Source organism: Xenopus laevis, chromosome 1S (genome assembly GCF_017654675.1).
Source record: "Xenopus laevis strain J_2021 chromosome 1S, Xenopus_laevis_v10.1, whole genome shotgun sequence".
In the NCBI taxonomy this organism is placed as follows: Eukaryota; Metazoa; Chordata; class Amphibia; order Anura; family Pipidae; genus Xenopus; species Xenopus laevis.
This window is the reverse complement of record NC_054372.1, coordinates 161245286-161266548: the sequence shown is the minus strand read 5'-3', so window position 1 is coordinate 161266548 and position 21263 is coordinate 161245286. Positions and strand designations below refer to the sequence as shown.

Sequence of the window (21263 nt, the reverse complement as noted above, 5' to 3'; positions counted from 1 at the left end):
AAATTGTGCTGTCATAAAAAATTTACAAAATGATAGTTATTTTTATAATTACACATATTCCATAGTGCTGTATAGAAGGTAAATATATCAAATATAGAAATAGGTTTGATTTGTCAGTGAGTACAAGGTTTGAATCCATGGTTTGAATCTCCATACCCTGAGAACAAGTAAAGCCAACATTTTGGAACAAAATCTCAATGCCCAGAAAAAACAGCTATTTATTAAAATATATTGGTGAGTGGATTTCAAATAAATCAATTACTTTTTTTTGAGAAGTTGGCTGGCTGTATTAAATGGCATGCCTGTAAACACTCAAATGGCCCATAAGCACTATTGGCACTGTAATTCTGTTAAAAAGATGTTTGGATACAAACAACAATAGCTAGTCTGTTATAATAGCAGCATATAAGTAGGGATGCACCGAATCCAGGATTCAGTTTAGGATTCATAGATATATAGTTACATAGTTAAATTGGGTTGAAGAAAGACAAAGTCCATCAAGTTCAACCCCTCCAAATGAAAACCCAGCATCCATACACACACCCCTCTCTACTTTTAATTAAATTCTATATACCCATATCTATACTTACTATAGAGCTTAGTATCGGTCGGGATTCGGCCAGGATTCGGATTCAGGCAAATCCTTATGCCGGCCGAACCGAATCCAAATCCTAATTTGCATATGCAAAGGAAGAATCTTTCGCGAAGGATTCGGGGGTTCGGCCGAATCCAAAATTGTGGATTCGGTGCTTCCTAAATATAAGACATGTCAGTGTATAATATAAGGATGCGGGACCTTTTATTCAGCGGGAAATCACGTGACTTTTTGTCACAAAAAAGGAAGTAAAAAATTTTTTCCCCTTCCCACCCCTAATTTGCAATTTGCATATGCATATGAAAATTAGGGTTCGGATTCAGTTCGGTATTTGGCCGAATCTTTAGCAAAGGTTTCAGCAGTTCGGCCAAATCCAAAATAGTGGATTCGGTGCATCCCTACTTATAAAAGATGTCAGTGTATAATATACAAATGTGGGACCTTTTATTCAGAATGCTCAGGACCTGGGGTTTTTCAGATAAGGGATCATTCCTTAATTTGAATCTTAGTCCGTTAAGTCTACAAAAATTAATTTAAATATTAAATAAACCCAACAGGATTGTGTTACATCCAAAAGAGATTAATTATATCTTAGTTGTTAGGTGCTGCTTCATTATTACAGAGAAAAATTACTTGATTAAAATGGAGTTTATGGGTCTATGATATTTTTATTCATTCATGTAAATATTTTTTTCCAAAATGCCATGTTCAAAAATAAAAATGAATCACAAAGAATAAAATCCTCAGAATGAAATCCTGAAGCATGCTTCCAGGTAGTATCAGGTAAAAAGCTGAAGAAAAGCAGTCCAGGCACTCCTTTATGATCAGTGTGAAAGCTACTTCTGTGTCAGAATAGTTACCCACTACTGTGCCGTGTATCTAGTTAATCTCTGCTGCAGTGGGGATGTTATGAGTGAATAGATGTCAATAATAAAGAAAATCCATTCTAATGAATAATATAAATCTGGATTTTTTAAATTATTTTTACTGTTGATGTTTTCTTATTTAGACATGCAGAAATGCAATGACGTTAGGTTAATCAAGCAAAGTCAAAAGACACTGAAAGCAAACAGTTCAGTTATTCCAAGTTGGGATGATTTGCTCAAGTGAATTTTGAATCCTGTGTGTAATGTTTTGTAAGGGGGAAGCCCCGTTGTGCCTCAAATAAAACAGCCTTGCAGTAACTGCAGATATGATGTGTGATAAGGCTGGTGGGAAGGAAACCAATATTTTTCAGGTTATTTCCTGTCCTGAGTTGCCTTTTCAGCTCTGAACAGTGAAAGCCTTGAGCTGTCGGGTGGGGCTTGCTCTTACATCCTGATATTCTGCGCTGAGAATGCTCATGGGGACAAGGAAACATGTGCTATAAAAAGTGTGAATGCTACTTGCAGTGTGTGCACTCAACCAGGCCAGAGTGGCGTTTCTTAGCTTCACTTTTCATATCTACAAAAGCATAACAGCTGGAACATCACACTCTGAAAGGTTCACTTAACTAATTTCTAAAGAACAGCAACTCAGCAATCATGGGAAAGTGGCTCCATTCAGCTATCCAGGTTACGGCTCATTTATTTATTCTGTGCTGTAACAGTGTCAAATTAACCTTTTGGGGTTTTAAAAATAATGTAATGTAATATTGTTAGGGCAGAAAAAGTAGCTTTTTTTGGCAAGGATACAGAGTAACTAACTACATATTGGCACTAATAGTACAAATGCTTCCGACGCTACAAGCTGGTATATAACATGGCAGTTTTAAACCTGAAAAGAATGCAATAATGCTATAAGGGAAGGCTTAAACTGAAAAGCTTTTTATTTCAATATTGAATACTTTCAGATTTCTAACTAGCAATTTACCCTTTTCTTATCTGTCCATGTTCTATATCTTGTTTGTTATGACAGTCTTTCTACTTTTTTGACATTTTGATCTTTATTTGTATGTTTGTATGTTGACTTTTGCCTTTTATATTTGCTATTATTCTGTTATCTATTGGCTTTCATTTCTGGTTCTGGTCACTCCCACCTCTTACATGGAACGGGTAAGCATGAAAGTTGACCAAAGGCATATATTGACTGAGCCATTATACCAAATAATGGACACCAGATAAGAGATTGTGGTAGAGAAAAAGCCCATGTTAATATGTTAACAAATCTTAAACACTTTTAAATATGAATTTCATCTTACAAAAACTAGAATTTTTCTCTGTAAAATCCTAACATAGCCAGGCCCTTGTAATTACTGGAGCCCACCACTGGACTAATTGTTATGCCATTGTGCTGACCAATCACACCCAGTTGCAATTCCAAGTATCTGGGCAGACATTTATGCAAGCCAGCATCAACCATCACAGCATTACCCCAATCCTGCGTTTAACTGAAACAGCCCTCACTATTCCACCATGACACCATTTCGCTCAGCTAAAGGTGAGGTAGGTTTTTCTATTTTTGTATTGTGTCATATGGGGGCTTTCTGCTCAAGTACATTGTATTTGATTTTTCTTTTGCAGTCCCTTTAATATTCTCTTTTACTAACACTATGGGGGGAATATAATATTGGTTAGTGCAAAAATCATCTGAAATTCAATCGCAATATGAATAAATGTTCACAAAATGTTGCCTTTGCTAAAACTTTGCCCTTCACATCGATTGCAAATGTTATAGTTTTCGAACGTTCGCAGTGTATATATTAAAATTTTGTAATTGCAAACCATTTTTTGAGACAAAATATTTAACAAAACTGCAAAGCAGGTGTTAAAGGTTCGCAATGCGTAAAAAGCCTAATGAGGAATATTACATTGCAACAGTTTAGCTCTTTGGGAATTTTATTACATTTCCCCCATGTTTGTCTTGTACTCTACTTAATGTTTCATTATAGAATGGAGGTGTACTGTGTAAAGACGAGAAGAGCAATCACCATTACATTTAAAGGGGTTGTTCACATTCAAACACTTTTTCCAGTTCAGTTGATTTCAGATAGTTCACTGGAAATAAAGACCTTTTCCATACACTTTCTATTTGTGACCGTTTTGCTAATATTTAAAGTTTCATTTTTCACCTTCCAAAGCAGCTCTAGGAGGGGGGGGTTGCAGACTCTTTTACTGTTCTAAATTGATAAATTTAGTTGCTACATTTGTTATTTGCTACTTTGTCCCTGTTGAACAGAATCCCTGAGTTTCAGTAAAGGCAGCTGTTAGAATTGATACATTAGTTGATAATATTCCACAGATGCTGCCAAGAAATGTATCAACTAATTATATCAACTAAATGAAGTAAATCGTAACAGTTCAGATGCTGCACTATTCAGAAGCAGATCTCTCACTGCCTCCTAGCCATCTCCTGTTGAATTAACACCACCTCAAAATGAACTGGTTTTGCCACCCCAACCTGGCTCTATTATCCATTTCACTACCATCCATGCCCTTGTCATAGCCTACCTAGCTAAATTCAGCCTACTACACACCAAGCTACTAGACCACTGCCTTAATTTATCAACTCCTTATGACTGCTGTCTTGCTGCACTGGGGTCCTGTGTTTGATTCCAGCCAGTTGGGGATTAGTATGTTCTCCCTGTGTCTATGTGTTCCTCTGGGTTCTCTGGTTTCTTATACACTCCAAAAACATACAGGCAGGTTAACTTGCTTCTAATAAACTTTAAGCTACTTTGGAAGAATGCATTAGGAACCTTCAGCTTTAATATCCACTGGGACAGGGATTGATGTAAGTGATCTATCTCTGTAATAAAATGCATACAATGTGTTGTACACAATATCCAGTTTTGTTCAGAATAATAGCAGTCTGACATCACTAACCTGATCAATCCCTGTTTTTGGTACAAATTATATTTCTACATTACAAATAATTTACTAGTAGGTGTAGTAGAGTAATAGAAAACCAACAGACCCAACAGTCATGACATGCTGCTGATTCTGTGTAATTGAATCATTCGTTGAGGCTTGTTCAAAATAATAGTAGTGTGGAGTTCAATTAGTGGGGTCATTCATTCTGTGAAAAAACAAGTATCAATTATGGCCCTTATTTATGGAAGGAAGGCAGAAAATGTTCTGCATGCTGGTTATCGTGCATTTCTTTCTGAGTAAAATGGGTCGTTCCAGACATTGTTCAGAAGAACAGCGTACTTTGAAAAAAAAGTTGACTGGAGAGGGGAAAACATAAAGAAGTGCAGAAAATGCTCAGCTAAAATGATCTCAAATTCTTTAAAATGGCAACCAAAATCTGAAAGACGTGGAAGAAAACAAAAACTACCATTTGAATGGATAGAAGAATAATCAAAATGGCAAAGACACAGTCAATGATCAGCTCCAGGAAGATCAAAGAAGGTCTAAAGTTACCTGTGAGTCCTGTTACAATTAGAAGATGCCTATGTGAAGCCAAACTATTGGCAAGAAGCCCCCGAAAGTCCCATTGCTGAAATAAGACATGTGCTGAAAAGGTTACAATTTGCCAAAGAAAACACTGACTGGCCTAAAGAGAAATGGTGTAACATTTTGTGGATGATGAAAAAAAGATTGTTCTTCTAGGGTTGAGGGGCCAACAAATCCCAAACACTGAATTCAAGCCACAGTACACTGTAAAGACAGTGAAACATAGTGGCACAAGCATCATGATATGGGGATGTTTCTCATACTATGGTGTTGGGACTATTTATCTCACACCAGGGATCATGGATCAGTTTCAATACATCAAAATACTTGAAGAGGTCATGTTGCCTTATGTCGAAGAGGAAACGCATGCAACACAAATGTGCAGCAGTTCTCAGAAACACTGATTATACAACTAAATATCAGTTCAGTGATTCAAAGAAAGGCAAGATCTTAAAGCATTTTTCAGTTTATACAGTGAATGTTTGGGTTTGTAAAGAAGAATGCAGACACTACTATATTTTTAACAGCCTAATATTCCTCTTTCTTCACTTTTTGTAAAGGAATAACACAAATTTGATAATTTTTTCTTCATGTCTTGATTTGGAATAACATGTGCAGTGTTCCCAATGCATTTGCAGGTATGGAAATAAAAGCTATTATAAGGATTTTAGGTATTTTTCAAACTGCTATTATTCTGAACACAACTGTAAATACCAGGAAAAAATAAGTAAATGGCTTTCAAAGTCTCACTCCTTTACACCTCCACCAACACATCTTTTTACTTGTATCACCATACGTACATGGCATATTCCTTCATGCTCTGTTACCCATAAGGCATTTTAATCATTACTGAGCACCAAACAAAACAAGGACTAGCTCCCCATTGACACAGATGAGAATTTCTGCAAGTACACTCAAGCTTTTAATTGTTGAATTGAGGTTGCTAGAGCTTGACATCTCAAAGTGATACTGGCACATTCCCATTTTGCAAATGAGTTTCACAGTATTATTGACAGTATTTATGCCTGACAACCCTCTCTGCGCTATTATTTCCCAAAAATGTTATCCAAACATTCCAAGACCATACTCTGCTGCATGGTATCTGTCTGTGTTGGTCTTAAACGTCTTTTCTCAGGCACTTAATGTCTTAAGTTATGTAATATGCTAGTATGCTATTACATCTAGATTTTTTATAAACACATATAAAATGAAACAGATGATGTAAAGCTAAATGTGTGATGACGATAATCACATAATGTTCTAAATAAGATTGGAAATGCTGTTGATATATTAGTACCACATGTCTTGGCTCCTTCTATGTCTTCGCAGCCAGCATAAACCATTTAAATCTGGTGCAGCCATCCTCTTCCATACAATAGAGCCAGACTGAAAACTAGAAGCTTTGGCTGTGTGACAAGCACAATTGCTTAATGATGCACAAAAGAAGAAGCAGGATAACTCTGTATCTTGTAAACAACTAAGCATATTAATCATGCAGTTTCTCATTAGCTCTGATGGTATATACAGTAACAGTGTGCTCATTAAACACAGCATACACTTGTAGGAATTATTTCAATTAATGTAACTGCCAGTTGCAACAGCACCCATTACTACTATATCTATACAAAGCTGCAAAGCCTATTAAAAAAACAAAGCTCTTGTTACATGAAAAATGTAAGCAATTAATCATCAGTGACTCAATAAAGCAGGGGGCATTCTGAGTTCTATCTAGTTACAATAATGACTACAGGAATTACAGCCTGAACAACTCTGCAAAATCCCTTTAAAAACTGCATCATGGCTTGTTTCTCTTAATTTAATATTATATTACTGACAAGATACAAACCAATACAGGTTATAATTCAGGACAAGCAGTAATTGCCATACTGAACTCAAACTACAAAAAAAAGATTTGTAACTATTGTTCTTTCTTGTACAAGTATATGTCTATCCATGTCAACGGCACTACACCAATCTTTACTCTAAACAGAAAGTTAGTGTTGTTTTTTCTTCGTCTGGTCTTGGCTTCTAGTACAGGGAAAAAAAGATGACTATATTAAGAAGGGTCCACATAATCATGCTTGTGTCTGGAAAGTTCAGCACAATCATGTTTTCCATCCACTGCACCATAGCCCAAGCCACAACACAAAGCACAACCCTATAGGTGCATTTTAACACTTCTATTCTGGTGAGTTGCTAAGGCTCTCGCCTTAATGATACACACTTACATGCTTCTAATGTGCAATCTGTTACCCTTTCTACCTGCACATGAAAAGCAAGCTATAGATCATTCAGTGCTGTTGGCAGAAGATTAAATAAATGCAGAAAACCTTCCAGGGCTTCATTTTAATTTCCTCTGAAAGACAATATGTAATCACTATAATAATGCTATATTAAAGAAAAAGGAAGTTGGACCATCATGCTTCTCATATATTTGAGAATGAACAACTTACAAGGTTCGTATTACTATATTTTCATATATATATTAAAAAGAAAATGCACTAAATCTCTCCAAAGAGTAGATAAGTAAAAAATCATGTATTTTTCATTATGGTCAATGAGACAACACCTTATGGGGTTTGTGAGCTCTATGTCAGCCTTTCAAGCTAAACTGAAGTACAAGTAAAGAAAAAAATGCATTAACTGTGTAAGAATAACTAAGTAAGAATACCGATAAAATTAAAGCCCCTGGGTCAGTTAGTTTAAGGGTACTGTAGATGGAAAGAAGTAGAATAGAAAGGCTTATAAATAAAAATCTATGTCAAATTATAAACAAAGACTCAATAATACATTTAGGGGCCTATATATTAAACATTAAATTTTTCTGGTTGAGTTTTTAAAGGGGAAAAAGAGGACGGGCAAACATTGAACATTTTTTAGAGATTTATTATGCTCCAAAACTGCTAAAACGTCTATTCCGAAAATACTCCAGCTAACCTGTCAAATACTCCAGCTAACCTGGCAGATATTCTATTTAACAACTGGAGAATGCTTTTTGCCTTCATGAGTGTATAAAGTTTCGGGCGGTTTGATGCTGGCTTTCGTTTGGGTATTCAGATAAAAAAAAATTTTTGTTCGATATTCCAAATTATTAGAGTTTTTCAGATGACAGTTTGAAAAACTAGCATGATTAAAATTGTCGCATGATTTTGTTGCGACTTTTCCCACACGGACAATTTTTGATCGGAATTGTTAGTAAATTCAGCCAGATTGTGGATGGGAGTTTAGTCTAGGGATGCACCGAATCCACTGTTTTGGATTCGGCCGAACCCCCGAATCCTTTGCGAAAGATTCGGCCGAATACCGAACCGAATCCGAACCCTAATTTGAATATGCAAATTAGGGGTTGGAAGGGGAAAACATACTTTACTGCCTTGTTTTCTGACAAAAAGTCACGCGATTTCCCTCCCCGTCCCTAATTTACATATGTAAATTAGGATTCGGATTCGATTCGGCTGGGCAGAAGGATTCGGCCGAATCTGAATCCTGCTGAAAAAGGCAGAATCCTGGCCGAATCCCAAACCGAACCCTGGTCTAATTTGTATTATTACAATAATGGGAGAAAAATGTAGCTTTATTAAATAGCCCCCTAAAAGCCAATTTAAATGTAACTTCTCTTATAAATTCAAGTTAGAAAAAGCACAATATTTTAATTTATGTTTGAAATATTTTTTTGGTTTTCACAATAAACCATAAAAATCAATATGATAACAAATAGTATGCAGAATAAGAAGATTAATACAATAACATATTATACAGAATGTATATATTTTAATTTAAATGTCATTTTATTAAAATTTTGGGCTCTCCATGAATACCGACATCAATGCAAAGAGGGACGTCTTTGTATTGTGTAGCACGACAGGTCACTGTGTACAAGGTTGCACCAGAATGGAGACTGCCATTTATAAATAATAAACAGACATGATTAGAAATGTAAATAAAATGAATAGCAGCCCCTAAGAAAATACTTTGGCCTTTGTTTCCTGCAGTTGTTAGATCCAGGAGGCACAGTAACACTGAGGTTCCCATTGCACTGTTGTACAAAGGCTATGATTTACCTCAAGGCCATCCCTGAATGCAAACAATCTTAAAATGACTAGAGGGAAATAATTAGTATGTCAACATAAATAAATCATTTTCGCCTATGGAGGTTACTGATTGTTCAAGTGTAATATAGACCTCACAGATACTTATATTCAGCCTGCAACACAGACTCGTTCAGTAGCTTGTTGGATTCATATAGTACATTTTGATAGAGGCATTGAATATCAGCCCAGAGCAGCGAGACTATTTTTTCTTATTTACTGACTACAAAGAATGATCACCCTGCAGGTCACTGAAATTTAACCAAGAGGAATAACAAAGGTGAACACACAGAATGAGAACATGAGCTGCTGTGGGTTAGTACATTATTGTAGCTCATGTTTATCTCCAAATACTGCTCTGAGCTTTTGTTCTGCAGTGCCCGGTGTTTCCCCCCCTAACATTTTTGTGGGAGCAGGTCATACTCCTATACTTTATCTCTAAAATATTTCTCACAGTTTCTGACCAGAGTTCAGTTGTGTTTATCTGAGGATTAGGTTGTACATTTCCTTACACAGTTAAAAGAACGCAGCAGGCTGCTTGGAATGAAGAGCAAATAGGAGAGTCACATTGAGGTATGTAACAAAGAATTAGGGAGGGATACGTGCTTGGCACATGTGTGTGTATTTTGCAGTTAATGGTAAACTGCTCTGAGATTTCAAAAAGTCTCTATAACAGATTTTGTGCCTGAAACCAATGATGTCCATTAGTGCAACATTATATAAAATGTAAGTCATTTTGCATTTTATCTTGTAAATTTACATTTTCTTCTGCTTGCTGGGTGAAGCCCTCTCCCTGGCAAATACCATACTCTCAGGAAGATGTGCACAGGCAGGCAGCTAAATAGGAAGACAGTGGGATTAGAAATGAATTATTTTGTTTTTAGCTGTTTTTTTTGCCAAATATAATAAATTAAAGCATTAACAGTTTTGTTGTTTTTGTAGTAATAGCTCAAGATTTGCTGCTGCCGCTGATTTCAAACCTCTTGAAATCATTTCATGTTTTCTGGAGTTGTTATAAGGACTCCTATTAGGCAGCTCTATCATTTGCCAATCATCATCTGCCAGCCAATGCCTGTGTAGCTACTTGCATATGCACATATTATATATGTGGAACTGAAAAGTAGACCACTAAACCAGAGGCCAGATGTGCGGATTTTGAAATGTGGTGAAACGCACAAGAGTTTGCATTTCACATCCGGTGTCTGTCTGTCTGCACCCAAGAAGACACAATGCTTCCGGGAGCAGGCACAGCAGCAGGACAGCAGCAGCCAGGGGCAGATTCTCGGCCTGCGGCTGGTCCCAGCCTTAGGGGGGATTTGTAATAAAATTTGCAAAGAAACATTTCTGGGTTTGCAAATGCTATATTAAATTCACACTAAGGAAATCTGTTCGCACAAAGGAATACATGTTCGCATTGCGACTATTTTTACCATTAACAGCTTTTATTACATTCCTCCATGATCTCTAAAATTCTTAAAGGGATTCTGTCATGGTTTTTATGATGTAGTTTTTATTTCTAAATTACACTGTTTACACTACAAAAATTCACTCTACAATATAAAATGTCATTCAATTGAATTCCTTAGTTGTAACATTGGTGTGTAGGCAGCCATCTCAGGGCATTGTGCCTGGTCATGTGCTTTCAGAAAGAGCCAGCACTTTAGGATAGAACTGCTTTCTGGCAGGCTGTTGTTTCTCCTACTCAATGTAACTGAATGTGTTGCAGTGGGACCTGGATTTCACTATTTAGTGCTGTTCTTAGATCTACCAGGCAACTGTTATCTTGTGTTAGGGAGCGTCTATCTGGTTAACTTCCCATTGTTCTGTTGTTGTTGGGGGGAGGGAGGGGGTGATTTCACTAAAACTTGCAGTACAGTGTGACTGAAGTTTATCAGAGCACAAGTTACATGATTGGGGGCAGCTGGGAAACTGACAATATGTCTAGCCCCATGTCAGATTTCAAAATTAATTATAAAAAAATTGGGTTTGCTTTTTTGAGAAATGGATTTCAATGCAGAATTCTACTGGAGCAGCACTATTAACCAGGGCCGGAACTAGGGGTAGGCAGAAGAGGCACGTGCCTAGGGCGCAAAGGTGGAAGGGCGCCAGGCACTTACCTCTTCCGAAGCCTACCCCTAGTTCCAGAAGCTGTGGCAGCAGTTTTTCTCTTTTTCCGAGTGTCCGCGTCCTCTGCACATGTGCGCGTCCTCTGTGCACGTTCGCGCGTCATCGGCGCATGCGCTCTTCAATACAGCAGGGGGGCGATGTAGTCGGCCAGGTTGCCTGGGGCGCCTGGCCGACTTGGCCCGGCACTGCTATTAACTGATGCGTTTTGTAAAAAAAAAAACTTTTTTTCCCATGACAGTATCCCTTTAAGATGCTTGTTGTTGCCCATGTACATTGTTTTAGTGTACATTACATCAAATATACCTGCTGCAGTCCCCCAACTGTTTTACATCAAATGCCAACACTGAATCTGACAGTGGGGCCCCAATATTAATTTGCCACTGTGTATACAGTATGCTTGTCCTGGCATCCAAGGAGGGGAGAATTTTAAAACATTGAGACCCTGTGAAACACACTGTATTTTTTAAACTGAACGCTCTGCAGCCTGTTGATCATAATGCTAAAACACATTTTTTACCTAACTTTTATTCGTTTTTATATATATTTTTTTAGAACTAAGATTTTTTATGGACAATGACTTTCTGGATTATACTATATATCATATACATATTGAATGTAGCTTTTTTTGTACATATTAATATGTTTTAATGCACTTGCATTGTAAATTCTTAAGTACATGAATATTGTTATCATTGCATTTATGGGTTTACTTGGGATCCACACAATGGCATAGAGAAATGCAACAGCCCCCAAACAGCTGCTGGAGTGTCACATGAACATCGTGAGTACAGTGAGGGAGTGTGAATACATTTAAATTCATAGATCTGTCTTTCTCGTTCAGTTCAGTCCACTTGAAAATATGATGAACCAATACCGACATAAGATCAAGACCAAGGCATTTGATGCACCAGTGGGGCAACACTTCTACAATCAAAATCACAGGCTTTGGGGCATGAAGGTCTTAATTCTAAAAGGAGCTTTAAAAATGAATGAAAACGAAAGATCTATGAATTAAAATGTAAGGCAATGCTAAGCATATGGCATGAGATAAGTAAATACCTTCTGTTTTCAGAAGGTAATAGGCTGCATGTCTTGTGAGACGGGCTCCTTTAAGCCCATCTCACCCTAACCCGGTTAGGTTCTCTGTTTCAAATGTATGGAGTTACAGTAATAACACATTAAGATTAAGACAGGGCTTTAATTTGGGGTCAGGTTTCATGTCATACTATGTGACTAGAGTTGCCACCCAGGCGGTATTTTACCGGTCTGGGCGGTAAAACACCTGCCAAGGCCGGGGCCGGTATTACAAATTTACCGGCAATGCAATTGCCGTTAATTTGTAATACCCTTTAAAAAAAGCCCCTGGCCTGCCCCCAATTCGCAAAGAACTTACCTTTTTCCAGCGCCATGGACGTCTCTGTGATGTTGCTCCGCCCCTTTTGCAGCACACCACGTAGCTCCGCCCCTTTTGTGACACGGACCGCCCCTTTGCCCGCCCCCTACTGGCCGGTATTATTTTTAAGTAAAGGTGGCAACCCTATATGTGACCTGACTAAATCCACACTACTGGACAATTTTCAATCCATCCCAATTACTTTATTATGTCTATAAGTAATCTCTATCTGTAACTTTCTAACTTAGTGCCCACAAACACTTTTTTAATGATCTAACAGTATATATGTATGATGCACCTTTCTAGCTTTCATTTGTATTTTGCCTGACGAAGGGGCCTTGGTGCTCAGAAAGCTTACAAAGTCATTTTATGGTTAGCCAATAGAGACAGATAAAAGACAAAAGATCAATGCCAAGCAATTCATTTTGAGCACGATAACAGAATGTCTTTAATATGCAGAACTTATCCAGGCACAGGCAACTATAGGTAATGTAGTTCAGCTGTACTGGCAAAAGAACCTGTGAAGTAGTCATTTAGAATTCATAGCACAATTAACAATTTCCACTGCTACCGATTCTTATTCATGGGACTTGATAAGGTTTTACATTTTATTTTGCAATAAAATCATAGAGAACTTACATCTTTTCCGAGGACTTGTACTTCAAACTGTGTCTCTTTGAAATGTATCTTTGTAATTTTTGGCCTGTAAATATATCATCACAGTACAAGAAATTACATAAAGGGGTGAACAAGAAAAATCCAATAATTTACAATGGCTGTTATATCTAAAGACACAACAGTACAATTTATAAATCCAAATGTTATGATGCAAAAAAGGAATGCATTGTGATGCACCTACATACTATACTGTACAATCAAGGCGATATTTGTATTTAGGCCCATGGCTAGAGCAGCACTTTAGGTAGGGACCCTTGGATGCTTATATATAGAAACATAACTCTTGAAACTTGAGCTAAAGGAGAGAGGGGGTACTGCTCTGTTCCCTAAAGCTGGCCATAGACGCAAAGATCCCATTGTACGAATCATCATACGATTGGACTTTCCCATCTCCCGACCTACCACTAACTATTCCGATCAAATAAAGTACAAAAGAACAGATCAGCCGAAGTTCTGCCCCTGACAGCAATCGTACGATAGTTATGTCCGACAAAAGCTGGTGACAGTCTCCCTCTGAAAATCGTACGATCGGCAATACATGCAGAGATATTATCGACCAAACGACGATCTCCGCCGGACGGAAAATGTTGGGACTCTCCACACACAGTCCGAAAATCGTACGAATCCTTGATTTGTACGATCAGATCTTTGCGTCTATGGCCAGCTGTAGTGTCACGTGCAAAAGGCAGTTTGCACATAGGTGGGGCAGCAATTGAACTATATTCAGCGTTGTGTATAATAAACAATAGCACGTATATATATATAATAATATACATCATATATAAATATATATTATATTATAATGTATACTGTATAAAGCTCAAATCTATCTATTTGAAATCTTCCAGAAAAAAACCTCAGATCCTACCTTTTGAAGCATTAGAACATACCTGCCCATGCCTGGAAATTAAAGGCCAATGCCCAAGCCTGTACTTTTCCCTATTTGTGCCAGTGTGTTATACACTCACTTAGACTGTAATCTCTATGGGGCCGGGACTATCTTCCTACTGTGTCTTTTATCACGTGTGATTGAGAGAAGCAATTCTTTTTGTGGCATCATGTATAAGGAAGGATTGGCCAGATCCTACAGTAGATTATTAACATACGTTCTTGATAATGAAGATTGTATTTCCTTGGCCAAATATAAGATAAAAGGTGAAAAACACAAATATCAAATCAGTCTGTAGATTTCATATCTGCTACTTGAATTCACTGGTTATACCACTATTCTTTGGTACACTATAATTGGACAAACCTGTTCTTAAATTATATTGGTATGGTGATTTATCTTTCTATATTTATTTCTAGCATTTTCATCCCATGTGTAACAAAACATACTGTAAAAGTTAAATTGTCTTAATTTTAGGAAGACAATAAACCCCTGTGCAATTAGCCTTCTGCGTGTAAGTTTTACATTGGTCTGAAAAGAAGTAAAATCTTGTTACAAACTACAGTAGATTAGGGGGTTATATAATAACCAATTAGATGTTTCCTATAAAGTTCTCTGTTGATTGTTATTGTTCACTACTTGTTGCTGAATAAAAATGCAAGTAGCTGTGACAATTTCTTTGTATTCTACAGAATATCAGCAGAACTGAAGAGGTGAAAGTTGTGACTATCAGCCTCTGCTGTGGATGCTGTGATATAAATAATTTACATTCAAACACTTTAGGGCCAGACAATTGACAACCTGCAGCCTTTAACATCCTAATAGAAAACACATCGCCGCATGTGCATTAGCACAGGTGACTTTTAATTGTAGCCTATGGGGAAAAACGCTGAGGCAGTTCTGGGAGATAGTCGCTCAAAAGACGAGGCGATTAGTCGCCAGGCGATAAAATCTCCCCGAATCTCCTCGTGTGGACTAGCCCTTAACGTAGCATGTAGATGGCCAAACTGGGCGAAGTTCCACTCATTTGTTGACCTTGAGAAACAAGAGGATTCTAATCCTCATGTGTATGGCCAGCCTAAGGAAGTGAACTGATAATTAAGTATTAGTACTTAGTATATTGTTTTACCTCTAGTTGTGCTCTTTTGTTTGTGGGTTGTGTGACTAATAAAGTTTCTTGTATATACACAGAATGAAAAAGAAATTCCCAGCCTATTTGGAAGTATGTAGTTAGGGATAGCAGTTTGTCAGGTAAAGAGTCCAATGGACGAAGCACTGCACACCTTGACTGGATTTATTATGAAAAAAATAATGAATAAAGCTTACAATCTGTTCATAAAAAACAACCACAAAGGAGTCTTCCATATGGTCACACCTGTCACAGAACCGTTTATGACCTTATCTAAGGATGCTTAGTAAATGTAACTTACCAGTAATATTTTCCAACTTGCTTTTTATTCTTGTACACAGCCAGTCCTACTGGAGTCAGGCCTAAAAAGTATTCAGAGTTGTTATCCCCCTGCATAAAGAAGAATAAATTAGAATGTCTGTAACAGCTAAGCTGCAAAAGAGCCAGCTGTAGTAGTCATAAATAGTAATACCTATGGAGGATAACCCCATTGATGTCACTTATATGCCAGTAGTGATGGGCGAATTTGGGCGTTTCGAGTCGCCGAAAAATTTACAAATTTCCCGCGAAATTCGTTAAACTGTGAAAAATTGGCTTTTCGCAACAGATTCGCGACTGTTTCACAAATTTATTTACCGGCGGCAAATCGCGGGAATTCGCAGCGAATTCCCGGGTGGTGAATAAATTCGCCCATCACTATATGCCAGGCCTTAACTTGTTTAAAATGTATATATGTACTAAATCAAGGAGGTGTTAGACAATGAGAAATACTGCCAAATAAAGGAAAACTAAATGTGCAAGCTGTCCGAATTATGAACTACTGTAAATGTTACTTCCTTGTGAACTTCCATATGCCCAGTGATCTTATAGCATGTCAGTGGTCAAGTGAAGGTCATTTTCTTACTGGGTATTATATTTTGCCAGCTGTGCCTGTGCTAGTGCTCAATAAGGTCAGATGCAGGAGACCAGCCAGCAAGTGAAGATTGGCAGGGTTCTTAGTCTGGAGAATATTCTTTCCACAACATACAAGATCAGTTACAAAGTGAATTATATAATGAAGTAGAAACAGTGGTATTATAACACAATTCCTAGGATTAAAGTAATGAAATGAAAATATTTACATCACTGACACCTCTATATCTTTAATATAATACCAGGAAGATTCATTTTAGAAGCTTTTTTTTTTTATTTTTTTATTATAAAGTGCACCTTGGTCTCAATATAATGTTCATGTGAAAAGTCAATACACTGTGATGTGCTCACGTGAATAAGTTAATAAAGCATCAAATAATAAAAAAATATAATTTCAAGCACAAATCTAAGCACGAATAATGGATAATAATGGATATATATATATAATGGCAATAGCCAATAATAACAATAAATACCTACCATATAAAGGCCCACAGGGATAGTATAGCTAGTAGGATTTATTGTACTCCTTTACCGTTATATAATAAATGAAAAATGCCTGAATTAGTACCTAGATTAAATAATACATGAGTGGTTGCCTCAGCTAAAGTAAATCTGAAACAAATTTACCTTATAGCAATATGTGTGAGTAAATATGTATGTGTGTATATATAAGTGTGTGTGTGTTTGTGTATAAATATGACTACTTAATGGAGATGTTGCCATTGTTGTCCAAGGAGAATCAGGCTTTAGTAGGAAATCAACATAACCAGCATATTCATACTATTCACTTCCTAAAATATGCTACCATACTGGATAATAAGAGTCCTTGTCCAAGCAATGACATGACTAGGAGTATCTCACTAGGAGTGTGAAGACTTGACATCAAAGGGAATTAAATGCCTTAATGATTTGATGTTTAGTATAAATGAAATGCATTTCTCAGTGGTGCTCTTCTTCCAGCTGTTAATAATTTACAAGAGACCAGAATAATCGTTGCTCCAAATTAAGCTTTTAACTGGTACTATAAACAAAACAAAAGGACCAGAGAGGTGAGGGAGAGTAGGGCTAAACAGGCTAAAAAGCCCTCCGCTGTACAATAAATTCAATGAAAGCAGAGCAAGGGAGTATGTAACCTATAATGTATGTGTGCCCTTGGTTTGTGTGTGAGCAAAGAACACCATAAAAGTCTTTACAGAATTATCCATAGGAAGAAAATATTTTTTTTGAAAAAAGAACATACAGTACATTCAAATGCAATAATGCTTTAAATGTGGAATGTTTATTCTTAACCCAAGTCCTTCTAAACTCAGAGGGCCTAGTCAATATTGGAAATTATAATGAAACTAATTGTTTTGCTAACCATTTCTAACATTCTTCTCAAATATAATGTATACAGCAAATGCACTGATCTCTCATCTTATGATGCTGGGGCTGCAGGAGAAACCACTAGCTCTGATGCATTAGTGCCCTGCTTACCGTACTCATCTGGCTAACGGGTTTGGTTATAATGGATAAATGTACTTGTGCAATTTACCATCTGACTATATTAGCAACTCAAAAAGATAAAAGGTCAGTAAATGTAAAATATGTGTTAATCATTACAAAAAAAAAACTGTAGCATATATATTTTGTTTTACAACAGAACTGGAACTGCATTATGACATATGACTGGATATATGGGAAGGCCAGTATGTAAAGTGGCAGCTCATGGCATATATGAGAATCTATTTATTTGTATTAATGAACTGATAAATGGGTTGTGCTATTCTTTTCCCAGGTTTATACCATAACTATTAGCAAATGCTCTTGTTTAGCTCGAGTTTGTGTCTGATCTGCCCTATGAGTAGGGGTTTGGTGCCAGCATGTTCATAGCAGTTGAGTGTGTTACAGTCCAGAAAAAGAGTTATTTCCACACATCAACAACTCAATGGTGAGACTAAGGGGCATATTTATCAAGGGTCGAATTTCGAATTTGAAAAACTTTGAAATTTGATTTCAAAAAGACCAACCGAAATTTAGTCGAAGTTTTTTTTGGCCAAATAGGTCAGTTTTCGATTGAATAGGTCCGTATTCGGACGAATTAGAATCGGACGAATCAAAGTAATAGTGCATTCGATCGAATTTGAATCTATGTTTTTCCCAAATAGGAGACAGTACATGATAAATTTCGATATTCAAATTTTTAAATTTTTTTCAAATTCGAATCGAATTGGGACTATTCCCTAGTCGAAGTGCACAAAAAATAGCTTGAAATTCGAAGATTTCAATTCGAAAATTCACCTCGACCCTTGATAAATCTGCCCCTATGTCTGCTGGCTGCTTCAATGAAGGCTAATTTGCAGTATATCCTCTGCTTTTGGGTCATGTCTGGGCAGATAAGGTTGTACAATATTTAACTGTTCCCTGACCGCACCAGAGTGTGAACTTGGATGGAATGCTGTGTCCTCCAGGGCTAAAATATTCAACAATTTGTAGTTGCTTGTACCTGGTCAAAAATAAAACATGCTAATTGTGTACAACACTTTGTAGACTACTCAAGAAAACAATGAAACCTGCAGTTACTTTGAGCTGACAGCAAGTTGTCATCTGCGGGTTGTGCAGGTTAATTAATCATCCCATTTAAAGTGCTAGTGGGTTAAAGCAGATTAATTTTAAGCAGTCACAATGACCCTAGGCTGTGCATTTGCTCTCTGCTTAAACACTTTCTCCCATTGCAGATGTTTATCCTCTGTTTTTAGCTCTTAAAACTTCCCCTGGTATTGTAAGTATTAGTTTAAAAGGGAAAATAAGATAATGCCTTCCACTAAGTGCTGCCTGTTAAATGCAAGGAGCTATACATTTTTTAATTAAAACGATATACAGAGAGCATGTCCAACACAAGCTCTATGCACTCAACATGTTAAATACAGGTGAATAAGGGGCCCTTTTAATACTTAAATGTTCTGCTTTCTACTAGCCACCTAGAAGAACTGGCTGTTGTAGTACTTACAACTTTTAGTGTGCCTTCTAGTTTTGTTCATTTAGCAGAGGATTTAACTGGAACGCTTCTGACCTGGGGTATTCTGGATAAGGGATCTTTCTGTAAATTCGGCCACTAGAACTTACGTCTGCTAAAAATCATATAAACATTAAATAAACCTAACAGGATTTTGCCAAAAATCTTGTAACAATGTACAGCCAGGTCTACTACACTGGAGATATACTCTAGGCCCAAAGTGGTTATGCATAATGTATGTACATTTTAAGTGCAAAGTTTGTTGTTTTTATGCCGATTTGTCAATATATTTCAGTTTTTCAAATTAGTAAACAGAATGTTCTGTACCTACAAGCAGAAAGGGTGCATTTATGTAAAAATTATCTAATCGAGAAGCCTAATGGATAGGAAAGGAAAAGAAAACAGTTATTTATGCTTTTCTTCAGCCAGTTTGAAAAGGTGCATTTATTACACATGAAATGAATTCCAGCAACAATAAGAAATATTTTCTAATTCACAATCTGAATATTTTCTATATCATTCCATGATTTTCTCTATTTTGTTTCGTGCAAGACTTACATAAACAGGATGAAGATCCACTCCATACATTTCAAGGGATTTGACAACTCCTAAATAATTTGACTCAGCTACAGCAGGCACCTGCCCCCTGAAAGAACAAAGAACAATCAGACTGTAATGATCATCATAGTAAATAGAATTTGACAGTGTTTACAATTTGGTTACTTACCATTGATGTCTATTCATATTAAGGTTACAGCATACAAGGTGTATTTCCTATGTATTTTAGCTAGAGGAAGCTAAATACCTGTGTTTGGGCATATGGGCACTTGAATTTTCAGGGCCTATTTTGAAATCTCAGTCCATGTAAGGCATTAGCTGAATTCCGGAGGGAAAATGACTAAAGGGCTTTAGTGATGGCCGAATTTATTCCCCAGGCACAAATTCCCACGATTCGCCAGCGGCGTCAGTTTTTTTTGGACTCCGGCACATTTTCGCGAATTTTTCCCCCAAATTCGCCCATCACTAAAGGGCTTTACTAAAGTTTGACCAGCGAAAATTCGTCAGCACAAGCATTTCAAATCAAACTTTCGATAGCGTTACTTTCTTCCTAGTGAAATTTGGGATTAGGTCAATTTGAATATGGCGGGTAGAAATAGGTCATATATACGTCTTTATTAGAGATGTTGGTGCAAATGGTTAAAGTGGCCACTTATTATTAAAAATGTCCAAGGAAGCAAAATGAAGCCAAAAGAGATCCTCTATTGTCCTAGACCTAAGCCCATCCTAAAACAAATGTGGCATGACCTTCAAATGGTTAAAAAGATTTTAAAAATATACATATATTAGGAATGCATCGAATCCAGGATTCGGTTTGGGATTCGGCCAGGATTCAGATTTATTCATCAGGATTCATATTCGGCCGAATCATTCTGCCCGGTCCGAACCGAATCTGAATCCTAATTTGCATATGCATAGGAGATCCGGCCAAATCCAAAATAGTGGGAAATCACATGACTTTTTGTCACAAAATAAGGAAGTAAAAAATGTTTTCCCTTCCCATCCCTAATTTGCATATGCAGATTAGGATTCAGATTTGGTACTCGGGCGAAACTGTCGCGAAGGATTCAGGGGTCCGGCTAAATCCAAAATTCGGTGCATCCCTAATATATATATATATATATATATATATATATATATATATATATATATATATATATATATATATATATATATATATATATATATATATATATATATATATATATATATATTTAAGAACTTTTAAAATATATACAATTTTACAACTTTTAAACATAACATGTGAAAAGATGCCAGCGTTTTCTCTTTTTTTATGACTTTTCGGCATATAGGATATAATGTCACTGATGTAGCTTCATCATATCAGTTTGACAGGTATAACCTAGCAAAGCAGACTCTAGTGAAAAGGGTAACGTAGTTGAAAATTCATACGGATGAATTTGCGGAGTAACAATCGTCCACCTGAGCGAAAATTCGCCTGGCGAAAGGGCGCTAAACTTCATTAGCGATGAGCTCTTTCACTACCATATTGTCCTCTA

General features: G+C 36.9%; 1 protein-coding gene across 5 annotated transcripts in view; it reads right to left on the bottom strand.

Moving 5' to 3' along the window:
* The window catches only part of epb41l4a.S (erythrocyte membrane protein band 4.1 like 4A S homeolog), a 112524-nt gene that overhangs the window by 32054 nt on the left and 59207 nt on the right, over positions 1–21263 (bottom strand). For all 5 annotated transcript variants that reach the window (XM_018235838.2, XM_018235848.2, XM_018235856.2 and 2 more), the window contains 3 exon segments: positions 19744–19831; positions 15577–15665; positions 13219–13282 (listed from right to left, as the gene is read on the bottom strand). In XM_018235838.2, coding sequence (XP_018091327.1) covers positions 13219–13282; positions 15577–15665; positions 19744–19831 — 241 coding nt within the window.